Here is a 25255-nt window from a genome sequence, read left to right as displayed (position 1 = left end):
TGTAGTACTTTTAGGTGTCAGGGAAAATGTATGAAGTAAAAAGTACATTATTTTCTTTAGGAATGTCGTGGAATAAAAGTAAACATGTTCAAAATATAAATAGTAAAGTACAGATACCCCAAAAAACTACTTAATTAGTACTTTAAAGTAATTGACTTAAGTGCTTTACACCTGACTTTGATTAATGGAAAGAGACATCTGTTACAAAACACAAAAAAGTTTAATTACGTGCAGAGATTACCAAGCCTTGGTGGGTAGGCCTGCACGGTAGGGAGGGATATATTTTCTCTTTGTCGAGATTGATGTAGTCTATTTATTGTAAACACAAACCATTAAGTGCCCGAAGTCAGTATGCTTTGTTTATTGGTTGTGTGGTGCAATGGAACAGAAACCTGTTGGTGGAAAATGTATTCAATAATTTTATATAATTATAAATATGGCATTCAAATGTTGAAAATCTGATTTCCCCCTAGCTGATCATTGTCTGCAGCCGGCTCTGATCTTAGTGCAATGAAACAGGCAGGGAGAGTGAGGCCCCCCCACAGTAAACTGTCCATAATAATTAAGCAGCTCCATTAAAAACATTACACATAGCCTAGGCCTACTTAAGAATTATTCGATTTTTTCAGTATCCTAGACTTCACAATCTCTTGTAGACCGTGGTCTTTAATTGATACTGAAGGGACATACATTTGTGAAATAATAATAATTTAGATATGCCTTTATGAGCATGTCCTCAGGTAGTGTAACTTTTCTAATTTAGACCATTTCTGCATCATTATTTTTTTAAATACTTATGTGTAGGACACTGACACTATGGAGCATCAACAAAGGCACGTCAGTGATCTTTAGGTCTGAGTCGGAGCTCTAGAAAGAGGTTTCGTCTTGATGGTAAATATGTTTTACTTTTGTTTCATGATAAGGACTAGGATCAGACAAAGTATATAGAGAATTTTTTTTCCCGCATTCCTAGTTGAACGCACTTAAGTCGGAAGTCGGAGATGTCCGAGTTCACAGTTTTTCTGAAAGCCGCAAGAGAGAGATTGCGTGCCTTGCGTAGAGTAGAAACCTATAATTTGTGCGTGGTGCGTGCATGGGCGGGGGCAGCAAAACGGAGACTGAATTGATGCAAAATGGTCTGCAATTGGTCGAAGCTTTGTGGTACCCAGGAGAAAGACTGTATCGCACAGCAGCATCATTGTAAGAATGCTCCGAAAACCGACTGACAAACCTGGAACATGGCCCAGCGGAGGATATAGAATATCATATTTTTAGAACATCAGAACATGACAAATGCCATAAGCATTTAGACGGTTCATCTATAATAGGCTATGATTCAAAGGCAGGTGACACTGACCCAGGTACGTTTGAATAAATGTAGGCATATTTGTCCAGCTGTCAATAAGATAGGCATGGCTAAATTGATACGTGTCAGTGTCCGAATCGATCTCTAGTTTAGATTGATGTATGTAATCACGATATCTATGCACTAGAACATAATATAGTTGACGCCTCATATGTGTTCTCAAACAAAGACATTTCTAGCCTTTTTCGTGTGTTGTGATTGTTCCACTGATGCTGCATGCTATGTCATTGGATGCAGTAGAGTACGGCCTCTATATTGATGACCAGGCCAAAAAATTCGCCCCTGTAGCCAGGTTGGCTATGTAATGTCTCGTAGTGTTTGATATTATTATTATTAGGAAATTAGTATCGATTTCGCCATTCGGAGAGTGTTTTGATCGAGTCCGTATATCCTAGTCAGAGTAGGTAAATCCTTTTGGGATGCGCCACCATAGTCGGGGAAGGGATCTCTGCCAAACTTGTCATCATAGCACGCAAATTGGCCTACTCTTTTTGGTTGTTAGAGAGAGGGAGCGGAAGGGATGAACAGTGTGTGTGTGTGTGTGTGTGTGTGTGTGTGTGTGTGTGTGTGTGTGTGTGTGTGTGTGTGTGTGTGTGTGTGTGAATTTAAAATGCAACACTACATAGGATGGAGCAGAGAGAGGTGAGAATAGGAGGAAGGCAACATTTGTAGTTTACTAGTACTACTATACTATATTAATACTACTACTGTTCCGGATGTTGATTAAGGCAGCCCACCACACCTCTCTGATTCTGAGAGGTTGGGTTAAATGTGGAAGACACATTTCAGTTCAATACATTCAGTTGTACAACTGACTAGGTATCCCCTTTTCCTTTACCCTTGTACTACTATACCATAGTAGGCCACCTAGAATACACAAGCTGTTCCAGACAATTCAACACTGCACAGGGAGATAGAGACTCTTTCCATCAAAAGATGCAGTCAGTGCTCACAAGCAGCCAATCTCTCTGCTAATGGTCAGATTACTATTGATTCACCAGTGACCCTCAACGACTCAAACTACCATGTAGAAGGAGAACATGCTGTCTATTGATCCATGTTAAAATCACCACTGTGGAGGAGATAGCTTGTTCAAACTGAAAGCTATCTGAATACAGGAAATCTCCCTGCCTCATAAAAGTTGGAGAAGGATTCTATTTACCTGCCTGCCAACTGTCTGCAGCCATTATTCTCATTTAAAAAAATGTGGAATGGATTTAATGGCCTGAGAGATCATCCCTGACACTTCTTAGTGGTTGGAAAATATTAGACCTACTTTGATTTTTGAGGGAGATTTAAGAGAGAATTTATGTATTTGATACACCTTACTGAGCACATCTAAATGTATATATTTTCTTCCTAAAAATCGTTGGGCATGCTAAGTGTGGCATAGTTAGGTAACAATAGAGCTCCTCAGTGGATAAGATACAGAGGAGAGCACTTTTATAAAATCCTCAGAAAATTCCCCTCCCTGCTGCAGCCCTGCTTGGTTTAGTCTGGTGGGAGCTAAATGAGCAGGAAGGAGAATGTTGAGCCACCACTCAGTAGATAGTAAAAAAAATGCATTGAGTGAGTCATCAGCCAAGAGCCCCAGTGCAGAGGTGCATGAGGAGGACTGAACACTGCTCCTTTGACTGGAAGGATATCTATGATGTTGCTGCTAATCCAGTGCAGCGAAGAAGAAACTCAGTATCTGGATGCAACAGAATGCGATCTGTTGTCCTAGCTGCTTTCCCATGGTTGAACACTGCATGCTATGATCAGCTACGTGGTTTGTTTAGCGTCACGCTGCTGATTCGCTGTAGTGTAATTTGTGATGCCGTGATGATAACGCACCAGATCCTCTTCTTCAGATTAGTCCCAGTGAGTAAATCCAATGAGATTAAAATCATGAGCTTTATGTGGAGGTAGGTAGCCTACAGTATGGGATTAACTACAGTGTGGCATATTCATGCATCATGCTGGCAACCATCCAACCTTTCAAGAAAAGAGTTATCTTTTCTTTTTGCATCTTTTCTCCACAAAACGTTTCGTATTTCACTATACCTTTTTACTGTACCTTAATCACAAGGGATTTACAACTGTCCTTCATTTTACTAATGTTGTTGTAATGAAATGGCAGCTTTTAAAATATGATAAGGATTGTATTATTTAACACTTTTGGCCTACTCAATTATACTGTCTGCATCCCTGCTTTTATTAATCGGTTGGGAGCTCCTGTGAGGGAAGAAATATGCAGACCTACTGTGTTATGTAAGTGCACTAAGATGTCCTCAGTAGCTGCACAGTCAATATAGTACTGGGATGGTGATTAGCAATGAGCCAAGTTATCTCATATGGTTAAGTAATAGTCCCATTCAGAGAGAAACATAAACGACTGCACTGTCGACTGGCGTTTTAATGTGAAGCCTTTGAACTCACTTACAGTAGCAGTAACCTTTCCTCTAACTCCTCTTTTGATTTAGCTTAGTGACCATTTCAGTATTTTATCTACTCAATTATTATACTTTGCCTGCACACACAGCAGAGAATACCAAGTGAAATTTTCACATTCTTCCCTGCTCTTCTCATTCTCTTATACAGTGTGTGTTGTATATGGTGGCATTCCATCCATACTGTACACAGGTTGTATGGAGGCAGGCAGAAGACAAGTGACCTTGTTGCTGAAGAACAGTGGCAGAGTTGTTGAAGATGATGGTTGGCATCTGGATGCACTTCCACACTGGAGGGCCAGAGAGTGGCTCTAATAAGACACGTCACTGAGGGGTCTGTGCTGGTGGATTGTTCTCAGAGGGGAGTAGGGGACTTGTCTATTGTGTTGGTCTGCTGCCCAGGCAGACTGACTGACAGAGAGAGAGACATTTATCTTCTATCACTGAGCCAGCAGTGTTTGTATGCGTGCGTCTGCGTGTGTGTGTATAAGAGAGAGAACGAGAGAGATATTTAATTGAACTGAGAGAGAGATTTAATTGAACTGAGAGAGCGAGAGAGAGAGAGAGGCAGCACACTCAATCACTTTTGAACAGTCCATTTCACACCCTGAGCAGGACAGGGCCCTGGAGTGTTCCTTACTGTTAGCACTGTGCTGTATTGTTGTCTCTCCTCCCACTGAGAATCTACTACAAGATAGTGGAGAAACCTCCCAAAGCTCATGGGATTTCCTGTTGGTAATCTTCCCACTGGAGCTCCACTTACTCTGCAGGACTGTAGAAATCGCTACCTCTAAAGTCTGCTCAGAGATAACCAACAGAATAACACATCTGCAGTGTTCTTAAAGATGGAGATAAAGGTTTTGATTGGACTTTATCTACTGTATCTCAAAAACAGGGATAGGAATGCTAAATGTGGGGCCTCCTTAACCTCTCTCCAGTAAAAGCTCTTCATCCTCCCCATTCACAGTTTTCTTCTCTGCTTTTCTTCCCTCTCCTCCAGAACTTGTACCAGAACAGGTTTCTCGGACTCAGACTTGCAGCCATGGCCTCCCCGTGTCGTTCATCCCAGAACCGTCGGCGCTGTAAGGACCCCATCCGCCACAGCTACAACCCCGAGCAATTCCGCAACGTTAATTTCCAGAATGGGGTGCCGGAGGATGTGGCGGCCATGTACCGCTCCACCAGCGACACGGACCTGGTGACATCACACAGCCGCTCCACGCTTACCGTCAGCACCTCGCTCTACGCCATTGGACAGACCCAGGACATCCTCATCTGCTGGGACATCAAGGAGGAGGTGGACGCTGGGGACTGGATCGGCATGTACCTCATTGGTGAGCACTAACATAACTTTTAGGAGAATATTTTTACTATTTAATTTTACCATTGATTTTCTTAGAAGGGACCAAATGAATAATTAGTAGATGATAGAACCAGATAGAGATGGTGAGATGAAGAACAGTTTATTTCCAATCTTGTGAAGCTGTTACACATCGGGTAGATTAAGGACAGGAACAAGAATGTGTTATTTCAAGTCTATTTGAAAGGTACTGTATGTAAGGTACATGGAGCGCTATGTGATGACTCAGGTCAGGTCTGCTTTCCCATATCTTTGAAGGTAATCTTAAGGTGTTCTGGTTTTCTGATAAGGTTCTCAGACTCATATCCACAGGTAACTGACAATGTTTGTGTGATAATGTAGTGCAACTTTTGGCTGGATTCAATCCGTATCGCCAAAGTTCAGTACTCTAGTGCGCTTGAAATGTAAAGGTGATTTCCGATTGAGCCGACATATGCAGCGTTTACTATGAATGCAGTCTCTGCGAATGCGGGAACATTGCCTTTAAACTTAAATTGCACTGTAGTGCTGAACTTCCGCGATACGGATTGAATCGAGCCTTAAGTCTCACACCTTTCCTCTCTGTCTTACCTCTCTCTCAGAAGAGGTGTCGTCTGAGAACTTTCTAGACTACAAGAGCCGCGGAGTGAATGGTTCCCACAAGGGCCAGATAGTGTGGAAGATTGAGGGCAACTCCTATTTTGTGGAGCGTAAGTGCATTTCTGGAAATACATCCAAACCCACCTACATTATAATATGCTATTTCTCCCACACACTAAGAGAGCTGTTTTATAACGGATGTAGCATCTAGCTCTCAGAACAGGACACTGCTTCGTCAGTGCATATTGTAGATCTTTACGTAACACTGAAACAATCTCATATCCATTTTGTTTCTCATAACAGTTGTGCCCATACATTTGTGTCAATACATATGTTTCTTGACAATGCATATCTTTAGACTTCCATACTGTAACTATCAGGATTTCCCAGTACAAATCCTTCTTACCCTGCACTGATTAAAGCAAGTCTTTTAGGCAAGATTCACAGAAATAAAATAATTTACACAGCCAAAGGATCCCATTAGATCCACTAGACTAGAGAACCCACACTGACTGTACAGTACAGTAGGCCCCGGTGTGGACAGCTCTGCTTACACACAAGGGAAGTGGAACTAATAATAACTAACTACCATTGCCATCTTCCTCTCATATGGTCCTGCTAATGTAATGATTTGTCAGCTGTGAGTGATTTTGTTATTTAGCTAGCTCTGCTTATTTTTTATTTACCTACAGTAAGACTCATCCTTCAAAGAGCTCGTCCCACCTCATTAGTACAGACAGGACATTCGCTAAAATCAGTGCCTCTCTATAGGCCAGGCCAGTCCATGGTGTTTACTCCAAAGCATCTCTTTTTAGCTACCACAGTAGATTAGCAGGATGGATAGAAGCCACTGAGATTGAGACTGAGACTCTGTGTAATGAAAGTGATAGTATTATCTGTCTGTCTGACTCTCAGGTCCTAATAACCCTGTAGCTGAGGACAGCTTGCTCTCTCCCCCCCCCAGTTTATTGGCATGCTGCTCAGAACATCTTTCTAAAGGCGTCAGCATGCTTCAGTTCGGCTGGAGGCTAGCCAAAGTTGACTAGGTGAACTGAACAAGTGTGCTCGCATAGTCCCTTAAAATACCTTCTCTTGGAAAACGCGACAATAGCAGTTTGTCCATTTTGAGACACCATAGCCAGTATAAACTTCCTCAAAATAGTCAGAATTAACCTAAGATAACAAGAAATCTGTCATTAATTTAGACATTTTTGCAGAGGAGATCTTAGTTGCGCATATTTCTATCTAACTAAGATGTTTGATGCAGTATTTCTCAATGAAAAAATTTGCACGAAAACAAGTTGTCTCTTTATTGAAGGATCCCTACTGCTGATCAATCACCGATGAAGGGGCATAGATTTCGGCTACCGACTTCGGCTTGTCTCCAGAAAAAATGTTGTGTGCCCAAACAGCCCAAGTCCAAAACGAACAAAAACGTTACAAAATGTCTTCATAATATATGCACAAACTCTTCCGAACTGTTTAGGCTGGGAAGCATGCGGACGCCTTTAGGCCATACTGTTGTGGCTCTGGCCTGTTTTTGAAAGCTATCCAACTGTGAAATGTGGTAAAGGTGCCAATAAACTGAGAAATCATGTATAAAACGAACAGTAGCTCATGCTAAAAAGATAGGACAACATGTTCTTAAACTCATTTCTGTTCTCTCTCCTCTGTCCTCTTTCTTCTCTCCTCTGACTCTTCTTTCTTCTCAGCGGAGACCAAGATCTGCTTTAAATACTACCATGGTGTGAGCGGGGCCCTGCGAGCCACTTCCCCCAGTTTGACTGTGAAGAACCCCTCAGTTCCGGTGAGTGTGTGGGACGACTACTTTGTCCAAACCTGGTAGTGCTACACGGGCTCTATGTGTTCATTAGTGCTCCTCTAGGGACACTGATGATAAGAGGTAGCGTGTGAATTATGGATCTACTGTATGTCTTTCAATCTGAAGGATATATCTTTGCATTGTCTGGGTTTGAGCTTATTACTAGAGGCCAAAAAACTCCTGACAGTTCCAGAAAGGGATCAGCAATCCCTCTGGTATCTCATCTATTGTCCAGCTCCGTCCATTATAACTGCCTGGATTACTTGGGGTTATCAAACGCCATTTAAAGTGCCGATATGTTAGGTTTAGAAATCCATATATTAGATTGGTTACCCTTCCTTTCTCATTGACTGGAGAAGAAAACAATGGCATTTATTACAAGCTTATTGGCAGGATAAAATGTGTCTGTCAGAGGAAAAGATAACATCTGCAAATCTGTGTATGCAACCAATACATTTTGATTTGATTTGATTTAAGACCCACTGGAGGGACAGACAGAGGGAGAGGGAGAGAGAGCGACAGAGGGAGAGAATGATGGAAACAGAGACTGCAAGTGCTGAGAGAGAGAGATAACGCACAGACAGACAGACAGCACGCACAGTCAGAGATAAACAGACAGATAAGCCACAGCCAGAGGTGAACAGAGAGTGGAAGGGAATTACAGAATTTCCTTCTGTTGTCCTTGTGCTGGCCCTGTTGTGGAGTAAACTGTAGCACAGGTCTTGTGGGCACTTAAGGTTACTACAAGCTCCATGCGTGCATGTGGGTGGAGTGGGATCTTTGGAGTAGCGGACACCTTTTGTTAACATGATATCCTCGCAGGTCCCATTCACAAGGGGGCGATGGCAAGTTTTTTATTTTTGTGTTTTCATTGCTAGTAGTAGCCAGCCAGTAGATAGCTGGCTTTAGCCTGGCTAAAAAGAAAGCTAGCTAGCCTTTTTAGCTTCCCACATCTCAATGTGAAACAATCAGATTTATAATGAAATAATATGCCCTGGCAAATATTCTTATACTTCCAGTGTACCTGAAATATTATACCAGTTTGATATGCTGCTTGTGTATTCATTCCCCTATCAGCTAAAAAGATAACATAATGTTTTGGTGTGGAGAAAAAGTCACATAGCTAGCTAGTTGGCTTCAGTAGGTTCTAGCATTTCACAATAGCCTGTAATCACTAGTTATTACTTTTAAACAAAATACCTTTTTGGTGGATTCTTGAGTTTTCTTGTTGTCTTCTCATGTGGTGAAAGCAAAATAAGAATATCTTGTCTTGTCGTACCTTGCTAACAAGTTGGCTAGCCTTTTAGCTTCCCTCATCTCCATCTGAAATAATCTGATTTATAATTAAATAATATGCCCTGGTAAATATTATTATACTTGCCAGTGTAACATTATCCTAATTTGATATGATGCTTCAATGTATTCGCTCCCAGAATAACGTTATCACTTCTAAACAAAATACATTTGGGGGGGATTCTATAAGGCTACAATGTTGTCTGGTTTATTGTTTGAACAGTCGCTGAGATTATATTTAGTTATCAATGCAAAATAGGCTACTTTAATGAATAGTCTATATAGCCCAGCACTGCAGTGGAAACAATGATACGTTGAGTCTCAATCTCCAGGTAGAAGAAAACTGCGTCAAATGCCGGAGTGTACGGTATTACAAGGAGCCGCCTCTTTTGTGACGAAAATGTAATTGCAACACTACGCTACACTCTGTCACCCCCTCTACGTATTCTCTGTATGTGCCTTTAAGTTCCAGCTGTCTGCTGTAGGCCCCCACAGCCGACACACCACCACACTGCTATGATCACTGGTCCACCTAGAGAGGCTCACACGATACTCCTACAGGAATGTGCACACGCGTGTGTGTATTTGCATCTGACCCTTACCCCTCACCCCCCATCTCTCAGTGGCTGTTTTCCCTTAACTGAATCTTTCCCTGGGTAGTAATGGGAAGAGAAAGCTAACCCGCCTGCCTGCTGTAAAGACCCCTAGATAGGCTTACACCTGTGGAGGCGGAGCAAGGAGGAGAGATGCTGTAAAGGCTGGCGCTGATGTCCCTCTCTCATTCTCTTTATTCTTTGTCTCTATCACTCCCTTTAACCCTTTCTCTTTTTCACTCAATCTCTTTTTTCTTCCCTCCCTCCCTCCCTCCCTTCCCTATTTCTCCCTCATGCAGGTATTTAAGCCCGTCACCAATGAAGAAGTCCCCCAGAGCACAGGCAGTAGAAGACTCATCAGCTTCTCCCTCTCAGGTGAACAGTCTATTGTGCCAAGTGTTTCTGACAGGCCTGAGTTGAGTTAGATTCCTAACAGTGAGGGATGTAGCAGCAGCAGCAGTAGAGGCGGTATGATCCAGTTCCATCTGATTCACAGTGAGGTAACACACACTGATGTGATGTTAGATGAAAGGTGGGTGTGACAGCTCGGGAAGTTGTGTATCTAAATAGTTCTCTCCCCCCACCACTGCATGGGAGATGACAGGAGGCAAATGTGATTTTTAGGCAGCAGCTCTTCCCCCTTCATCTTTAGCTTTGATCAACACAGGCTGAACAAACAGGCGGACTGTAGCAGTCCCTGTCTAGTCCCAGATCACTGGAAGGTTATGCTACTGTATGACATGGCTGTCACAATTGTTAGAGAGCAGAGTTGGAGAAAGTTAAATGCCACACTATTCAAAATAATAATTCTGTCTAGACATATTTTTCAGGATTAGTTATTTTCTCTCTGCTCTCCTGTAGCAGAATCTATTACTACTACTATTGTAGAAGTACAATATACTGTTGTATTTGGCGAGATATTGAACTGAATTATTTTGCAGAGCTTCTCAAGGATATTCTTGCTGCCTGCACTCTACTCCACTTTGTCAGAAGAATGTGATGTCCTTAACCCTGTAGAGGTGACATTTCAAAGCCTTTCCTTCTCTCTATACTCTTATCATTTCTGGCAGATTTCCATGCCACAGGGCTGAAGAAGGGGATGTTCTTCAACCCTGACCCCTACCTTAAGATCGCCATCCACCCCGGCAGGAACAGCATCTTCCCGGCACTGCCACACCACGGCCAGGAGAAACGCTCAGGCATCGTCTGTAACACCATCAACCCCCACTGGCAGAGAGAGGTGAGTGGAGAGCTGTGTTAGTGATTCATATAGTGTAAACGTTCTGTGCAATACTGGTAATGATTATTTCAATGTTCTGACTGGTTTTATACAGGTAGGCCCTCTACATGTACACACACCCAACATTATAATGGGTTATATTTACTCAAGAGAAAAAATGCTGAACATGTGTTGCAAAAACTTGTATTTGGATGTAATGATTTGGTACCACAATATCATCTCCCACAACATCTATTAAAGATATTGATCTCTGCATAATACAGGCAAGCAGAGCTTATTGACGTTTGACTTGGTTAGGCAGGGATATTCCCCTCCCCTGCCTGTATCTCCTCCTGAACACAGCAGTACTCCCGCCCTGCCTGTGTCTCCTCCTCCTGAGCACAGCAGTACTCCCCTCCTGCCTGTATCTCCTCCTCCTGAACACAGCAGTACTCCCGCCCTGCCGGTATCTCCTCCCACCCTGCCAAATGTATTATCATTTATAATGTATGAATTATACATTTACACCATGAGTTTTCTCATGTGGTAATCGTCTTTTATAATAATGCCTGTCAATATTTGATTCGATTGATTCGATTTCCTAATTATTCTTACAGGGGTTTCGTTTTTTCTTTACCTCTATATTTTGGCATCACTGTCATTGAAGATCACACAAGGTTAGGTAATGCATTGTTTCATATGTATTGTTCCCTCCATTCCAAAGTCTTACTTTGAGTGCAAAGAGTTCAGCACCATTGACATCTCCCTCTTTGTTTCCTACAGCTGCAAGTATTTTCAGCACTATTAACAGCTACACACAGGGATATGCAGCTGTATAAGGCTATACGCACACACTTACACACGGCACCTTTACAGGCATTTTAAATAGATACTATGTCTTTCTCTCCCTCCTCAGCGCTTCAACTTTGTGTCTCTGCCCACGGACGTTCTGGAGATCGAGGTAAAAGACAAGTTTGCCAAGAGCCGTCCTATCATCAAACGTTTCCTGGGCAAGCAGTCCATGCCAGTGCAGAGGCTACTGGAGAAGCATGCTATTGGGTACGGCTCAGGAATACACAGAATGCTCATACATTTATCAGGATAATCAAATTATTATTAATATATATTTGGGGAGCTCTTGACAAGAGTCCTCTAAAGAATGTTTAAATCATAAAGTAACATGTCTCTCTCTTTTGAACTCCAACCCCCACTCCCTCTCCTTCCACCCTTTCCCCCCTCTTCTCTCCCTCCGGCCACCTCCCCATCTTTCTCTCAATTTGTCCCTCACTCCTGCACTTTTTTCCCTCTCCCCCACTTTTCTCTCTCCCTCCCTCCCCTCTCTACCCCCCTACACAGTGACCGTGTGGTCAGCTACACGCTGGGCCGAAGGGTGCCGACAGAACATGTCAGTGGACAGCTGCAGTTCAGATTTGAGATCACGTCCTCTATTCATCCAGGTTCCTCTTCCTCTCACACATCATCTCACAATAATCCAGATCTGGGTTCAAATAGTACTCGTTTGCCTTCAAATAGTTTTGCTGCACTTGATCAAACTGTCCAGATGTAATGGAACTAATGAAATAGTTCCAAAAGTACAAACCCCACCCAGCTGGGTCTCTTAACAGGCTCAATCAAACGCTCAAAGTATTTGAACAAAAACTCATGCTAATTGAACCCAGGTTTGTATAGGAAAGGGGGATACCTAGTCAGTTGTACAACTGAATGCCTTCAACTGAAATGTGTCTTCCACATTTAACCCAACCCCTTTGAAACAGAGAGGTGTATATCCTGTTTGTTGGTTTCCTCTCATGTAGGTTCACTTAGTGTTTTTCAATACAGAGGTGGGAAGATAAGAATATATAATATGTACTGTAAGTCTTTCTGTAAATATCAACTTTCAAATCTAGGTTTAGACTGGCAGATATTAAACATTGCTCTAGCTGTTGAGTTGACACTTTTTTTTTTACAATAGGTTCCGTTATTATAATTTGCCATATTGTCATACTCGATGTATACAGGATTTTCCATTCATTGACATACCAAAGCAGAAACAGAGTGGTCTATTAACTAATGAATGAGTTCATGTTGATATGACCCACTTTGTGTCAGGCAGCCTGGGAGGTAATGAGCTCTGTTCTCCTCCTGCAGATGATGAAGACATGTCTCTCAGCACAGAGCCTGAGTGTGCCGCTGTGCAGGAGACCAGTAACCAGGGGGAGGGCCAGTCTTCCCAGGCCCAGGGCCAGGACGAGGACACCATGAGCCTGGGTCCGGGGGCTCCCGAACTCCCCATGGATGAGGAGGAAGACGCTGGAGCTCCAGAACTTCCAATTGGAGGAGATACAGTTACAGACACGCCCATGGAGGGGCATCCATCAGGGCCTTTGGGTTCAGAGCAGCCCATGGATGGAGATGGAGACTCAGGGCCTTGCTGTTCCAGAGCCAAGGCCCTAAAAACAGAACCAAGCCAACCAGAGGTCAATGGGGCTCAGGAGGAGGTGGCTGTGGCTGTAGCTGCGGCTGCAGAGAAGCTGCCCAAGGTAGAGGATAACAGTGAGGAAGGGGGGCAGCAAACCCCCTCCAGTCCTCAGCTTGCTGACCCAGAGCAGGGGGTGGACAGTACCCCAGCAGAGGGTCAGGTCATACCTGCTGTATTGGAAGACATGGAGAGTGGAGCGCCTGGGGAACCAGCAGAACAGGTGGTGGGTCAGGAGGAAGGAGACGAGGAATGCTGCTCCCTGCGCATCAGGACCACCCCTAGGCGTAAGAACCGGCCCTGCTCCCTGCCCGTGTCGGAGCTGGAGACAGTCATCGCCTCGGCCTGTGGGGAGCCTGAGACCCCTCGCTCCCACTACATCCGCATCCACCACCTCCTCCACAGTCTGCCCTCCTCCCAGCCAGGCACCCAGGAGGACGGGGAGGGAGAGGGGGCTGAGGCTGAAACAGAGCCCGATCCAGACCCAGGCCCTGACCAGCTCAGCCCCAGGGTCCAGGATGGCTCAGAAGAGGATGAAAAGGCAGAACCCCTGACCCCAGGGCCCAGGAGGACCCTGCCTCGCAGCCTGTCCATCGAGCGTCTGTCCGACCTGGCCCTGCTACTGGACAGCGAGGGCCGCCACCCCCAGGGCCAGGTCAGGGGTCACCAGAGAGTGTCTGACGACGACATGGAGCCCTGCTGCAGTGATTCCTGCTATGAAGGCCGAGGAGGCAGTCACAACCAGGCACCTCTAGTGGCTGCAGCCAGGATGTCTGTGGAGAGCAGTGATTTTCCCTCCCAGGAGGATGAGGACATGGAGGTGAATGGAGCGGAGAGCAGGGAGCCAGGAGATGGGATGCCCCAGTGGCAGGTGGATCCGTCCACGCAGGTCCAGAGCCCCCAGAGCTTCATAGAAAACGGAGAGTCACCCGTGGCCGGGCCCAGTGGAAAGATAGGACGTGAGTTGGGTTCCTCACTGAATACTAACTAGCAAAATATAGATGTGAGTTGGGTAAGTTAGGATATACTGACCTGTTTTTGTCGTCCCATAGGAGATTGTCCCTTACCGTCCAGTCATCCTCCAATCAGCCAGCTTCCTGCTCTGCGTCATGATCCTCATCATTACCCCACTATAGATGAACCACTACCCCCAAGTGAGCTTTGTATATAACTTTGTCTGAGACTGAGTCATATCATTCATATTCCTTGTTGATGAACAATACATACCAGGACAAACCTAATGATACTAAGAAATAATTGTCTCCACTGTGTGTTTGTGTATAGACTGGGAGGCGCGTGTGGACAGCCACGGTCGTGTGTTCTACGTGGACCACATCAACAGGACCACCACGTGGCAGAGACCCACCTCAGCAGCCACGCCCGACGGCATGAGGAGGTCCGGATCCGTTCAGCAGATGGAACAGCTCAATAGAAGGTGAGTGAATGGGAGAGACGGGAAGAAAGAAGAGAGGTAGATCATACTTTTGTAGCCACTTTTCATTGTATGTTAAAAGAAAACAAGTGAAAACGTACATTATACAGGGCCATCTGGTGGTTGTAAGAAGAACCTAAAGCTTATTTGTTTCTTGGATGATTTTCTTAGAATTGGTTCAGTTCTTTCCGAGAATGGGGGAGTTTTGTATTAAATCCCCTAAAGTTGATGTCGGTGCTCCGCGGAAATGAATTTGCATAATACAAAAATCCCCATCAAAATATGTCACTTTAAGATAGAGATTTTTTTGCATTCGATGCATCTCAATCTACCACATCTGTCTAATGTATGTAGCACTTCCTCATCTGCGGTGAAAGGTAGCAGAGCTAGAGTGGTGTTTGTCAGATTATGAGACATCCTGAAAATCGGTCTTCTCACAAAATCGTATGTAGCGTTTGGAACGGTTTGGCCTACAAACTAATACGCCTCTGTGGAAAGATGAGTCTAACGAACACAATGGTGTTCTCCGTTTTGCTCTACGGCCCCCACAAGCGTCTTGGTACTTGTTTGAATGCGGTACAGCCGATCTGCCCACTTCTGTCTGTAGCGCCCGAACAGTTTGGGCTACCCACTAATATGACACCGTGGAAAGGTGACTCTCACGAACATGTCATGTTGGTTATTTTGCTCTAGGACGCCCACAGACCTCACAAGACTCATCTGAAGGTCTTCCAGTACCAGTTGAAAAAAACAATGGAAGTACAGTATATATGGAGACTGTTAAGTGCCAAAAATAAGGGGTTAAATACATGTTTAAAAAATCCTGATCATTCTTGTACATTATCTCTCACACATAGGACAGACACTTCAGAACCCCGCACCCCATTGATACCTATTGCTTGGATTTTGTTTCAAAAGCATTTGCTGCCGTGTGTTGAACATTTGGTTAGGGCTGTGTAGCTCCCTCCAGTAACCACGAGAACAACCGTTCCTTGATTTTAACTGGCGGCTTTATTCTGTAGATTTAGTCAGAATTATCACCTTCCGTGAGAACTATAAAGTAAATGAAAAATACAGTTAAGCACACTCTTACAACCTTATCTTACGAGTGACTTATTAGCTTGGTATAACTCTGAAGTGCTTACATAAATAAACAGTTTAGCCGGCGCTATAACAGTATCAGATTAAACACATGAATAAAGGAAAAATACCTCATTGGCTGCTTATTACAGAAGGGAGGAAATCAAACTTCACACTTATTATTCCTGGCATGAATTCACACTTCATCCTTAATTATTATAATGTTACCATCCTAACATACACGCTTCAACCTTTATGAACTACACCCGATGACATGAAAACTTAGCTAACACAGCGCGGGATTGCCTTCCCTCCAAAAGTGTGTTGCTACAATAAGGATCCCCGTTACAACAGTATTAGCTACGTAGTTCCGCTTGTCTTATCATTTCCCCCGCACAGAGGACACGTAAACAATTCAAACACAAAACAACGACATACAGGTTAACTGTCAGTTACACTCCCACCAATCACCGGTGATTTCTGTGAAAGGGGTCTGCAGGTTTCTTGATCGGCTTCCAGGAGGGTGACTGTCTTATGGATGGGCCTCTCCAGATAGGTGGGTTTGGTGATGCGTTTACCTCTCTCATCCAGGGTTGAGTCGCTGATCAGTAACTTGAATCTTCTCACCCGGCCATCCTGTCCCGGGTACACTTCTGTAACCTTTGCCAATTTCCACTGGTTGCGTGGTGCAGTATCATCTTGCAAGATGACAATGTCATTAATCCTTGCGTTTCTTCTGTCTTTATTCCATTTCTGTCTGTGTTGGAGGTTTAGGAGGTACTCTTTCTTCCACCTTGTCCAGAATTCATTGGCTAAGAATTGTACTCTGCGCCATCTCTTGCGGAGATAAATATCTTCCTTGATGAACTGTCCAGGTGGCGGTAAGATAACTGTGGGCTTTATTATCAAGATGTGATTTGGCGTGAGAGGTTCTGGACCTAATCGATCATTCAGATATTCCGTAGTTAGGGGCCTACTATTTAAAATCGCCATGACTTCATAGAGAAAGGTACGCAGAGAAGCGCTGTCGAGTCTTCCGTCTGACTGATCAAGAATGGATGAACTTCTTCTTAATAGGGGGCGATATTTTCACTTTGGGAAAAAATAGTGCCCAAATTAAACGGCCTCGTACTCTGTTCTAGATCATATGATATGCATATTATTATTACTATTGGATAGAAAACACTCTGAAGTTTCTAAAACTGTTTGAATTATATCTATGAGTAAAACAGAACTCATTTGGCAGGCAAACTTCCAAACAGGAAGTGAAAATTCTGAAATGGGTCTCTGTGAAGGGCTGCTCCTGTTCAATTGCCTTGTATTTATGGATATGTATGCACTTCATACGCCTTCCACTAGATGTCAACAGGCAGTAGAACGTTGAATGAGGTGTCTAGCCTGATGTGGGACCGAATGAGAGCTTTTGGAGTGACAGGTCAGCCATATTGGCAGTATTTTGCTGCGCACCTGGTAGCACCATATTATTTTCTGCAATGCGTTAGGTAGACACGAAGAAATGCTCCGTCTGGGACGTTATTGGATACATATGAGAAAAACATCCGAAAGATGGATTTTCAACTGAGTTTGACCAGTTTATTCGACTTTTATTATGACTTTTGGAATTTTTCGTTCCATGCGCCAAACTTTCATTGACACGTGAGCACCATTATGCTAGCCAAAGTTGCTAATTCGACAGAAGAAATGGACATTCTAAAACAAAACAACGATTTATTGTGGAACTAGGACTCCTGGCACTGCATTCTGATGAAAGTTCATCAAAGGTAAGATAATATTTATGATGTTATTTCGTATTTTTGTTGAATATGTTGACTCCAACATGGCGGAGAATGGCTGAGCGCTGTCTCAGATTATTGTATGCTGTGCTTTTTACTAAAGTTATTTTTTTTAAATCTAACACAGCGGTTGCATTAAGAACCAGTGTATCTTTAATTATATGTCCAACATGTATTTTTCAGCAAAGTTTATGATGAGTTTTTCTGTTAGATTACGTGACTCCAAAATTTCTCCGGACAATTTGGAGTATTTTTGCGCCATGTTCACAATGTAAAACCAGGATTTGTAGCTATAAATATGCACATTTTCGAACAAAACATAAATGTATTGTATAACATGATGTTATAAGACTGTCATCTGATGAAGTTGTTCAAAGGTTAGTGATTATTTTTATCTCTATTTGTGGGTTTTGTGAAAGCTATCTTTGCGGTGAAAAAATGGCGTTGTGTTTTGGGCTATTGTGGTGAGCTAACATAAATATATGTTGTGTTTTCGCTGTTAAAACATTTTAAAAATCGGACATTTTTGCTGGATTCACAAGATGTTTATCTTTCATTTGCTGTATTGGACTTGTGATTTCATGAAATTATATTATATGATATTCCCTGTGGCGCTAGGCTAGGCTATGCTAGTCAGCGTTTCTGATGAGGAGGATCCCGGATCCGGGAGGGTGATTTTAAGACACTTCGTATCGTGCGGATTTGCCTTTCCCAAACACCACCCATGTGACTTGAAGATGGGGTGTTCATGATAAACTCGCATCCAAGTTCCTTCAGTCGTGTTTGATCCATTTCTTTCAGGGCGTCCACAAACTCGTGTCTTGCGCCAATGAAGTTGCTGCCTTGATCACATCTGATTTGACGAACATTACCACGTATGGCAATGAATGAACGCAGGGAATTGATAAAGGCGTCGGTGGTTAAGTCATCAAGCATTTCAATGTGAACTGCTCGAGAGCCCATGCAAGTGAGTAGGAGCCCATAACGCTTTAACTCTCTTCTTCCGTCCTTGGCATAGAAAGGTCCAAAGCAGTCCATCCCGCAGTATGTGAAGGGAGGCGTGGTCTTCCATGCGTTCCTTCGGAAGATCTGCCATCCTTTGCCCTTCTGTACATCTTCTGAATTTCCTGCATTTCACACATTTGTAGATGTGAGAGGCATCCTAGGATCCATATACCGTTGGATCGCAGCTCATTGATCGTCATTCCACGTCGTTGGTGTCGTACTCTTTCATGATAGTGCTTGACGAGCAGCACTGACAAGTGGCTATCTCTTGGCAGGATTGCAGGATGCTTCACATGGGAATGAAGAGTTGCATGAGCCAAGCGACCTCCCACCCTGAGGATACCTTGCTCATCCAGAAATGGACTCAATTTATGCAACTTGCTTGCTTTATCTTTGGTCTTGATGTCTTTCTGGTGCCTAAGGTTGTGTATCTCATGGGAGAAGGCTGCTTCTTGAACCATCTTTATAATGGTGAGCTCTGCCTCTCTCCTTTCTTCTATGCTTGTAGCTTCACTGGACCTCAATTTTAAGCCTATGGCTTCCTTGACACGTCGTTTGAGCCTGGCAATAGCTTTTACCACTCTTGCCCAGTCTGAGAACTTGTGAAGGTGATCTAGTAATGATCTTTCTTCCTTTGCCTGGGTATCATGGACCAGGGATTTCTGCAGCTCTGGATCATTGTCTGAGAACTCTTCCCCCTTGACTTGTCCTTTGGGAAGTTCTTCTTGCCAAAGAAAGTCTGGACCTGTGAACCAGTTGGAAGCCATGAGCTGTTCTAATGTGAGACCTCTGGAAGCATGATCCGCAGGATTCTCTTCAGAGGTCACATATCTCCATTGTTCGGGATCTGTGCTTTGCTTAATGCGTTGAATACGGTTAGCTACAAAGACGTGGAATCTTCTGGCTTCATTGTTGATGTAGCCAAGAACTACCTTCGAGTCTGTCCAGAAGTATTCCTGTATCTCTAGCTCCCTTTTGAGCATGTCACTTGTTCGAACAGCTACCACCGCTGCTGAAAGTTCCAGTCGTGGTATGGTCGTAACCTTGGAAGGGGCGACTCTCGACTTCCCCATAACTAGGGAGCGATGAACTTCTCCTGCTGTGCTGATTGTTCTGAGGTATGAGCACTCTCCATAACCTGAGGTACTAGCGTCGGAGAAGTGATGGAGCTCATAACTCTGCACCTCCTTGAAACTTGATGGCAAGTAGCCTCGTTGGATCCTTACTTCAGACAAGTTTTGTAGACCCTGGAGCCAGAATTCCCACTGGGAGCATAGGTCATCTGGAAGGGGGTCATCCCAGTCAATCTTGTCACGACACATCTGCTGCAAGATCTGCTTCCCTGCCAGGACAAAGGGTGCCACAAACCCAAGCGAATCGTATACAGAGGCTACTGTAGACAACACTCCTCTTCTTGTGAGTGGGCGTTCCTTGACAACTACTCTGAACTGGAACTCGTCTGATGCGACACACCACAGTACACCAAGCGCTCTCTCCATGTGTGGTTCACCCAGAGCCATATCCAGGTCTTTGGCACCCTCGGCACATTCTTCCTTGGGAATTGTGGCTATAACTTCCTTGCTGTTGGAGATAAACTTGTGCAACCGGAGTTTGCCGATGCTGCAAAGCTCTCTTGCTTCTTTCACCAGCTGGGCCGCTTCAGACGATACGCTCGTCAACCCATCATCAACATTAAAGTTCCTTTCTATGAACTGGATATACTTCTCGCTGAAGCTTCCTCGTCCTTCGGCAGCAAGATGTTTGAGACCATAGTTGGCGCAACCAGGAGATGAAGCTGCGCCGGACAAGTGGACCTTCATACGATACACTGAGGGTTGAGACTCTAGATCTCCGTTCTCCCACCAAAGGAACCGTAGATAATCTTGGTCTTCTGCTTTCACATGAAACTGGTGGAACATGCGCTCTACATCACACATGATTGCAACTGGACCCTTACGAAAACGACAAAGGACGCCCAGCAATGTGTTTGTCAACTCTGGACCGGTAAGGAGATGATAATTCAAGGACGTCTCTCGAAACTTAGCTGAGCAGTCAAAGACGACTCGTATCTTCCCAGGCTTTTGTGGGTGATAAACCCCATGGTGCGGGATGTACCATGCTGAATGCTTGTTAATTTCCTCTTTGGAGACCTTCTAAGCATCTCCACAAGCTATGGTCTCTTCCATGAATGCTGTGTAGTCCTTGTAGTACTGCTTGTCTCTCCTTAGCCTCCTTTCCAGGCACTTGAGACGGTGAACTGCACATGTTTTATTGTTCGGCAGGTTGGGTCTTTCTTCCTTAAACGGCAGCGGCATCTCATAATGTCCATTGTCCTTGCGTCTGATTCCCGCTTTCATTTTTGTCAGGAACCGGATATCCTCTTGAGATACGAGGTCCTCTTGTCACGTTCCTGACCTGTTTTCCTTTGTCATGTATTTGTTTTAGTTGGTCAGGGCGTGAGTTGGGTGGGTTGGTCTAGGTTTGATTTTCTATGTTGGGATTTTGTGTTCGGCCTGGTATGATTCTCAATCAGAGACAGCTGTCAATCGTTGTCCCTGATTGAGAATCATACTAAGGCAGCCAGGGTTTCACTTGTGTTTTGTGGGTGTTTGTTCCTGTGTCAGTGTTTGGGCCACACAGGACTGTTTCAGGTTAGTCACGTTTGTTGGTTTTTGTATTTTGTAGTGTTTGTTGTTTTTCCATTAAATAATGAATACTTACCAATCCGCATCTTGGTCCGATCCATGCTCCTCCTCGTCTGAGGAGGAGAACGACTACGACAGCCGTTACACCTCTTCTGCAGTTCTCTCGTTGAAGTGGGATTCAAGTGTCTTGATAATGTCCAGTGCTGTGATTACCTCTCTTACGCGTGTTCTACAAACATAGTGTACTTGATTTGTGAGGTTGGAAGACGATTGAAGGCTTGGCATCACCTGTCTAACGATAACCCGATGACTCATTCCAATAGCGTCGCCATAGTCGATACATGGGTTTCCATAGCTGACTATGCTCCAGCCAAGGTCTGTTCTCTGAGCAAAAGGCTGATTTCCCTTACCAGACACAATTTCTCTTGGAAGGAGAGCCTGGGAGCAGTTGTAGCCAATTAAGAGACCGACATCACAGCTCTGTTGAGGAGCAATCTCCTCTGCAATGTGTTCAAGATGAGACCATGCTCTTGCAGTCTCTGGAGTAGGAATATGATCTCTGTTTGCAGGAATAAACTCTCTCGAGTAGGTCGTTGGCAGAGGGATTTTCTTCTCCAAGTAAAACCCTCTAACCTGCAAAGCAGACAGCTTCTGGCAGGGCACGATGGTATTCCTTGAAGCCATTGTAGAGAGTTTCAGTTGGACTGGCTCCTTCCTTGTATTGAGAGCGTTTGTTGTCTCTTCAAGGATAAAGGTGGTGTCGCTCTGGGTGTCAAGAAGTGCATACACAAGAACTTCACGATCTGGCTCGTTTGTGGTTGACACCCATACTGGAATGATTGTGGAGGTGTGAGTGTTGTTAATGTCCCTTACGACTCTGTTAGATATGGCCTCACTTGACGCTCTTGTCCCCTTATCTTGTGGGGGCTCTGTCTTCCTATCCCTTAACCTTTCTTTAGTACGATCTTCGTGCAGGCAGGATGGATGCCTCCTCTGACACGTGTCGCAGGTGTTCCTGTTATCACAATCTTTCGAGCGATGCCCAGGCCTTAAACAGCCAAAGCACAATTTATTCTCTTGAACAAACTTCTGTCGCTCTGCGGTGGGCTTATCCATGAACTTCCAGCATTTGTGGAGACTGTGACCTGACTTCTCACAGAAGACACAACTAGTAACAGTATCTTTCTCATCAGAGTTAGTTGCTAATACCCTTGCTCCGGGGCTTTGAATCCTTGGCGTCTTAGGTTTTCCATCTTCGCTTGATTTCAAAGCATGAAGGGATGTTACAGGATTGCAAGCGATCTTTGCTTCTCTCGTGAGAAACTTCACAAACTGACTGAAGCTTGGAAAGGTCTCAGTTTCTTCTAAGATGTCTACGACCTTTCTATTCTATCTTGAAGTTAGCCAATCTGGAAGTTTAGCGAGGATCTTTTGGTTTTCATTACAGTCATTAAGCACCTCCAGGCCCTTATTCTGAGACATAGCAGCCTCACAGCTGCGAAGAAAGTCTACAAGGTCTCTAATTTCAAGACTGTCCTTGGATCCTATCTTAGGCCATGCATTGAGCTGATCTCTGAAGGACTTGGCGATGAGGAATTTGTTTCCGTACCTTTCTTCAAGAATGGTCCACGCAGCATAGTAGGCTGACTCTGTTCCTAACATAAAGTAACTTTCGATGGCTTTCTTGGCAGGCCCACCGACATATTTTCTTAAGTAATATATCTTCTCAGCTGCTGGTATGTTCTTCCTGTCTATCAGGGTCTGAAAAGAGACCTTCCAGTCAGTGAACGAGAGTGGTTCTCCATTGAATGTTACTGGTTCTGGTATGGGGAGGCGGCTTTCATTGATTGATTCCGCTAGTAACCTGAACATGGTCTTGGTGCCATCTTCTTGTTGTGTGCTTGTCACAACATGTTGTGGTGAGAGACTGTGAAATGAGCCACTTCTGTGCATGACTTCTTTCACAGATTTGCAGATAGAGAGTAGTTCTCTCTTCTCGTCCTCTGAGTTTTCATCTTGCTCATACACTTGCATCCGCGCCTTGGCAGCATTTAGTTTCTTGAGCACTTCTAGGCACTCTAACTCTCTACGCTTGTCTTCTAGCGTCCTTCGTCTGGCAGCCTTTTCTAACTCTAACTTGACTCGCAGCCTACCTTCTTCTAAACTGCGTTTCACAGCCTCAGCTTCTTGCTCCGCTGTCCTCTTCTTATCTTCATCTTCGAGTCTCTGAAGCTCTTCTAGTTGGCGTTCTTGCTTAACCATTACTTCTAAAGCTGCTTGGTTAGCAGCGACTTCCGCCGCAGCCTCTTGTCTCTTGACAGATGACACGCTTGAGCGTCTGGAGTTGACCTTTGAGTTGCTTTGAGACTGGGAGGAAGCACTTGAGGGCTGATAGTTGAGACTTGACTTATGTGAGAGTTCGGACACACACAAGGAATTGCTGTCCTTCCAGTGCAGCTCTATCTGGTTACCTTCTTCCCTGCCTTTTAAATGACACCTTACAGTCTTGATAATAGACATTGTAACTGCTTCACAAGTATCAACTCTGCGTCGTATATCGTTGTCGGGAATGTCGATTTGACGCAAATTTACATAGACAAGGTTTAGTTCTGTAGAGGTATGACTAATCTTGTTTAAGAGGTCTTCTAGTAGGTCTTCAGAGCAACAGTCTGTCAGTGACAGTTTTGCTTCCTTTACCAGAGCCTTCCACTTCTCATAGCTGACTCTGAAACGATGTTCGAGCTGTCTCCACCTTTCGTCGCACAGTTCTCTGCCCTTTTCAGTTAACCTGCGGACCCTCTCACCTTTTCGTGGCTCTTGTTGTGATATCTCATTAGCAGCCTCTGTATCATCATTCATCATTCTGGCAGCAGTGACTCCACACCAGTCTGGGTCTTTTCCTGCTGCTCTGTTTGTTCTGATGAAGGCTTGAAGTTTGCGAGGTGTTGCTGCAGCTGCTCAACTTGACCTACCCCATCTCTATCACCTTTAGTGAAACTACCTCTTTCTGACATTCTAAATCAAATCAAATCAATTCTAGGTAAGGTTTGGATAAGTGAGTAGGTAATTTATACTACAATTCTCTGTAATTTAAACCTTAGTACGTGGTATAAACATGTATAATGCTTGTAACAAAGGCTTGAACAAACACCTTACCAAACAATGACACTATTAACTTACAGGTGAAAATATAATTAATAGGTGTACGCTGACCCTTAATGGTTTGTAACTATATATATATATATATATTTTTTTTAGTAAGTATCAAAGAATATTTTTCCAGTAATACACATACCAGCGATACATTAAGATAGAAAGAGCAAATGCATAATACCAGCGTCTTGATGAAATACACAACTATCTCCAGTCCTTACGAATTGTAATCTTAAAGTCTCTTATTAGCTGTTCACAAGGCTAGGACCACCTTCAAACACCTTGACTTGTACTTGCGTGTCTGACTTTCCTGTTAGCCTTGACCTTATGTTGTCTCACCATGCTTCCTTATGTGGAGATTTTCTTCTTAGGTTGCAGGTAGGTGCAAAACTCTTATCTGGCAGATGACAGGGCCTACCAGGATTTGGGAATCTTGTAGACATTTTACAGCTGGATGAGATTCTTCTTTCTCTCTTGCTCGTGAAGAGCATTGAGTTCTCACTGTAGCTCCCTCCAGTAACCACGAGCACAACCGTTCCTTGATTTTAACTGGCGACTTTATTCTGTAGATTTAGTCAGAATTATCACCTTCCGTGAGAACTATAAAGTAAATGAAAAATACAGTTAAGCACACTCTTACAACCTTATCTTACGAGTGACTTATTAGCTTGGTATAACTCTGAAGTGCTTACATAAATAAACAGTTTAGCCGGCGCTATAACAGTATCAGATTAAACACATGAATAAAGGAAAAATACCTCATTGGCTGCTTATTACAGAAGGGAGGAAATCAAACTTCACACTTATTATTCCTGGCATGAATTCACACTTCATCCTTAATTATTATAATGTTACCATCCTAACATACACGCTTCAACCTTTATGAACTACACCCGATGACATGAAAACTTAGCTAACACAGCGCGGGATTGCCTTCCCTCCAAAAGTGTGTTGCTACAATAAGGATCCCCGTTACAACAGTATTAGCTACGTAGTTCCGCTTGTCT

At 43.9% G+C, this 25255-nt stretch overlaps 1 protein-coding gene across 1 annotated transcript in view; it reads left to right on the top strand.

Moving 5' to 3' along the window:
* Nucleotides 1-1331: 1331 nt before the first annotated feature.
* Nucleotides 1332-25255, top strand: part of LOC120019829 (E3 ubiquitin-protein ligase HECW1-like) — a 67041-nt gene continuing 43117 nt past the window's right edge. The window contains exons 1-11 of the mRNA XM_038963243.1: nucleotides 1332-1361; nucleotides 4799-5132; nucleotides 5740-5847; nucleotides 7450-7544; nucleotides 9745-9820; nucleotides 10516-10685; nucleotides 11581-11723; nucleotides 12021-12121; nucleotides 12813-14108; nucleotides 14196-14294; nucleotides 14425-14575. Coding sequence (XP_038819171.1) covers nucleotides 1332-1361; nucleotides 4799-5132; nucleotides 5740-5847; nucleotides 7450-7544; nucleotides 9745-9820; nucleotides 10516-10685; nucleotides 11581-11723; nucleotides 12021-12121; nucleotides 12813-14108; nucleotides 14196-14294; nucleotides 14425-14575 — 2603 coding nt within the window. The remainder of the gene's footprint in view (nucleotides 1362-4798; nucleotides 5133-5739; nucleotides 5848-7449; nucleotides 7545-9744; nucleotides 9821-10515; nucleotides 10686-11580; nucleotides 11724-12020; nucleotides 12122-12812; nucleotides 14109-14195; nucleotides 14295-14424; nucleotides 14576-25255) is intronic.

The sequence above is a fragment of the Salvelinus namaycush genome, chromosome 25 (genome assembly GCF_016432855.1).
Source record: "Salvelinus namaycush isolate Seneca chromosome 25, SaNama_1.0, whole genome shotgun sequence".
Lineage (NCBI taxonomy): Eukaryota > Metazoa > Chordata > Actinopteri > Salmoniformes > Salmonidae > Salvelinus > Salvelinus namaycush.
The sequence above is the reverse complement of the archived record's forward strand: the minus strand, read 5'-3'. Positions and strand labels throughout refer to the sequence as shown.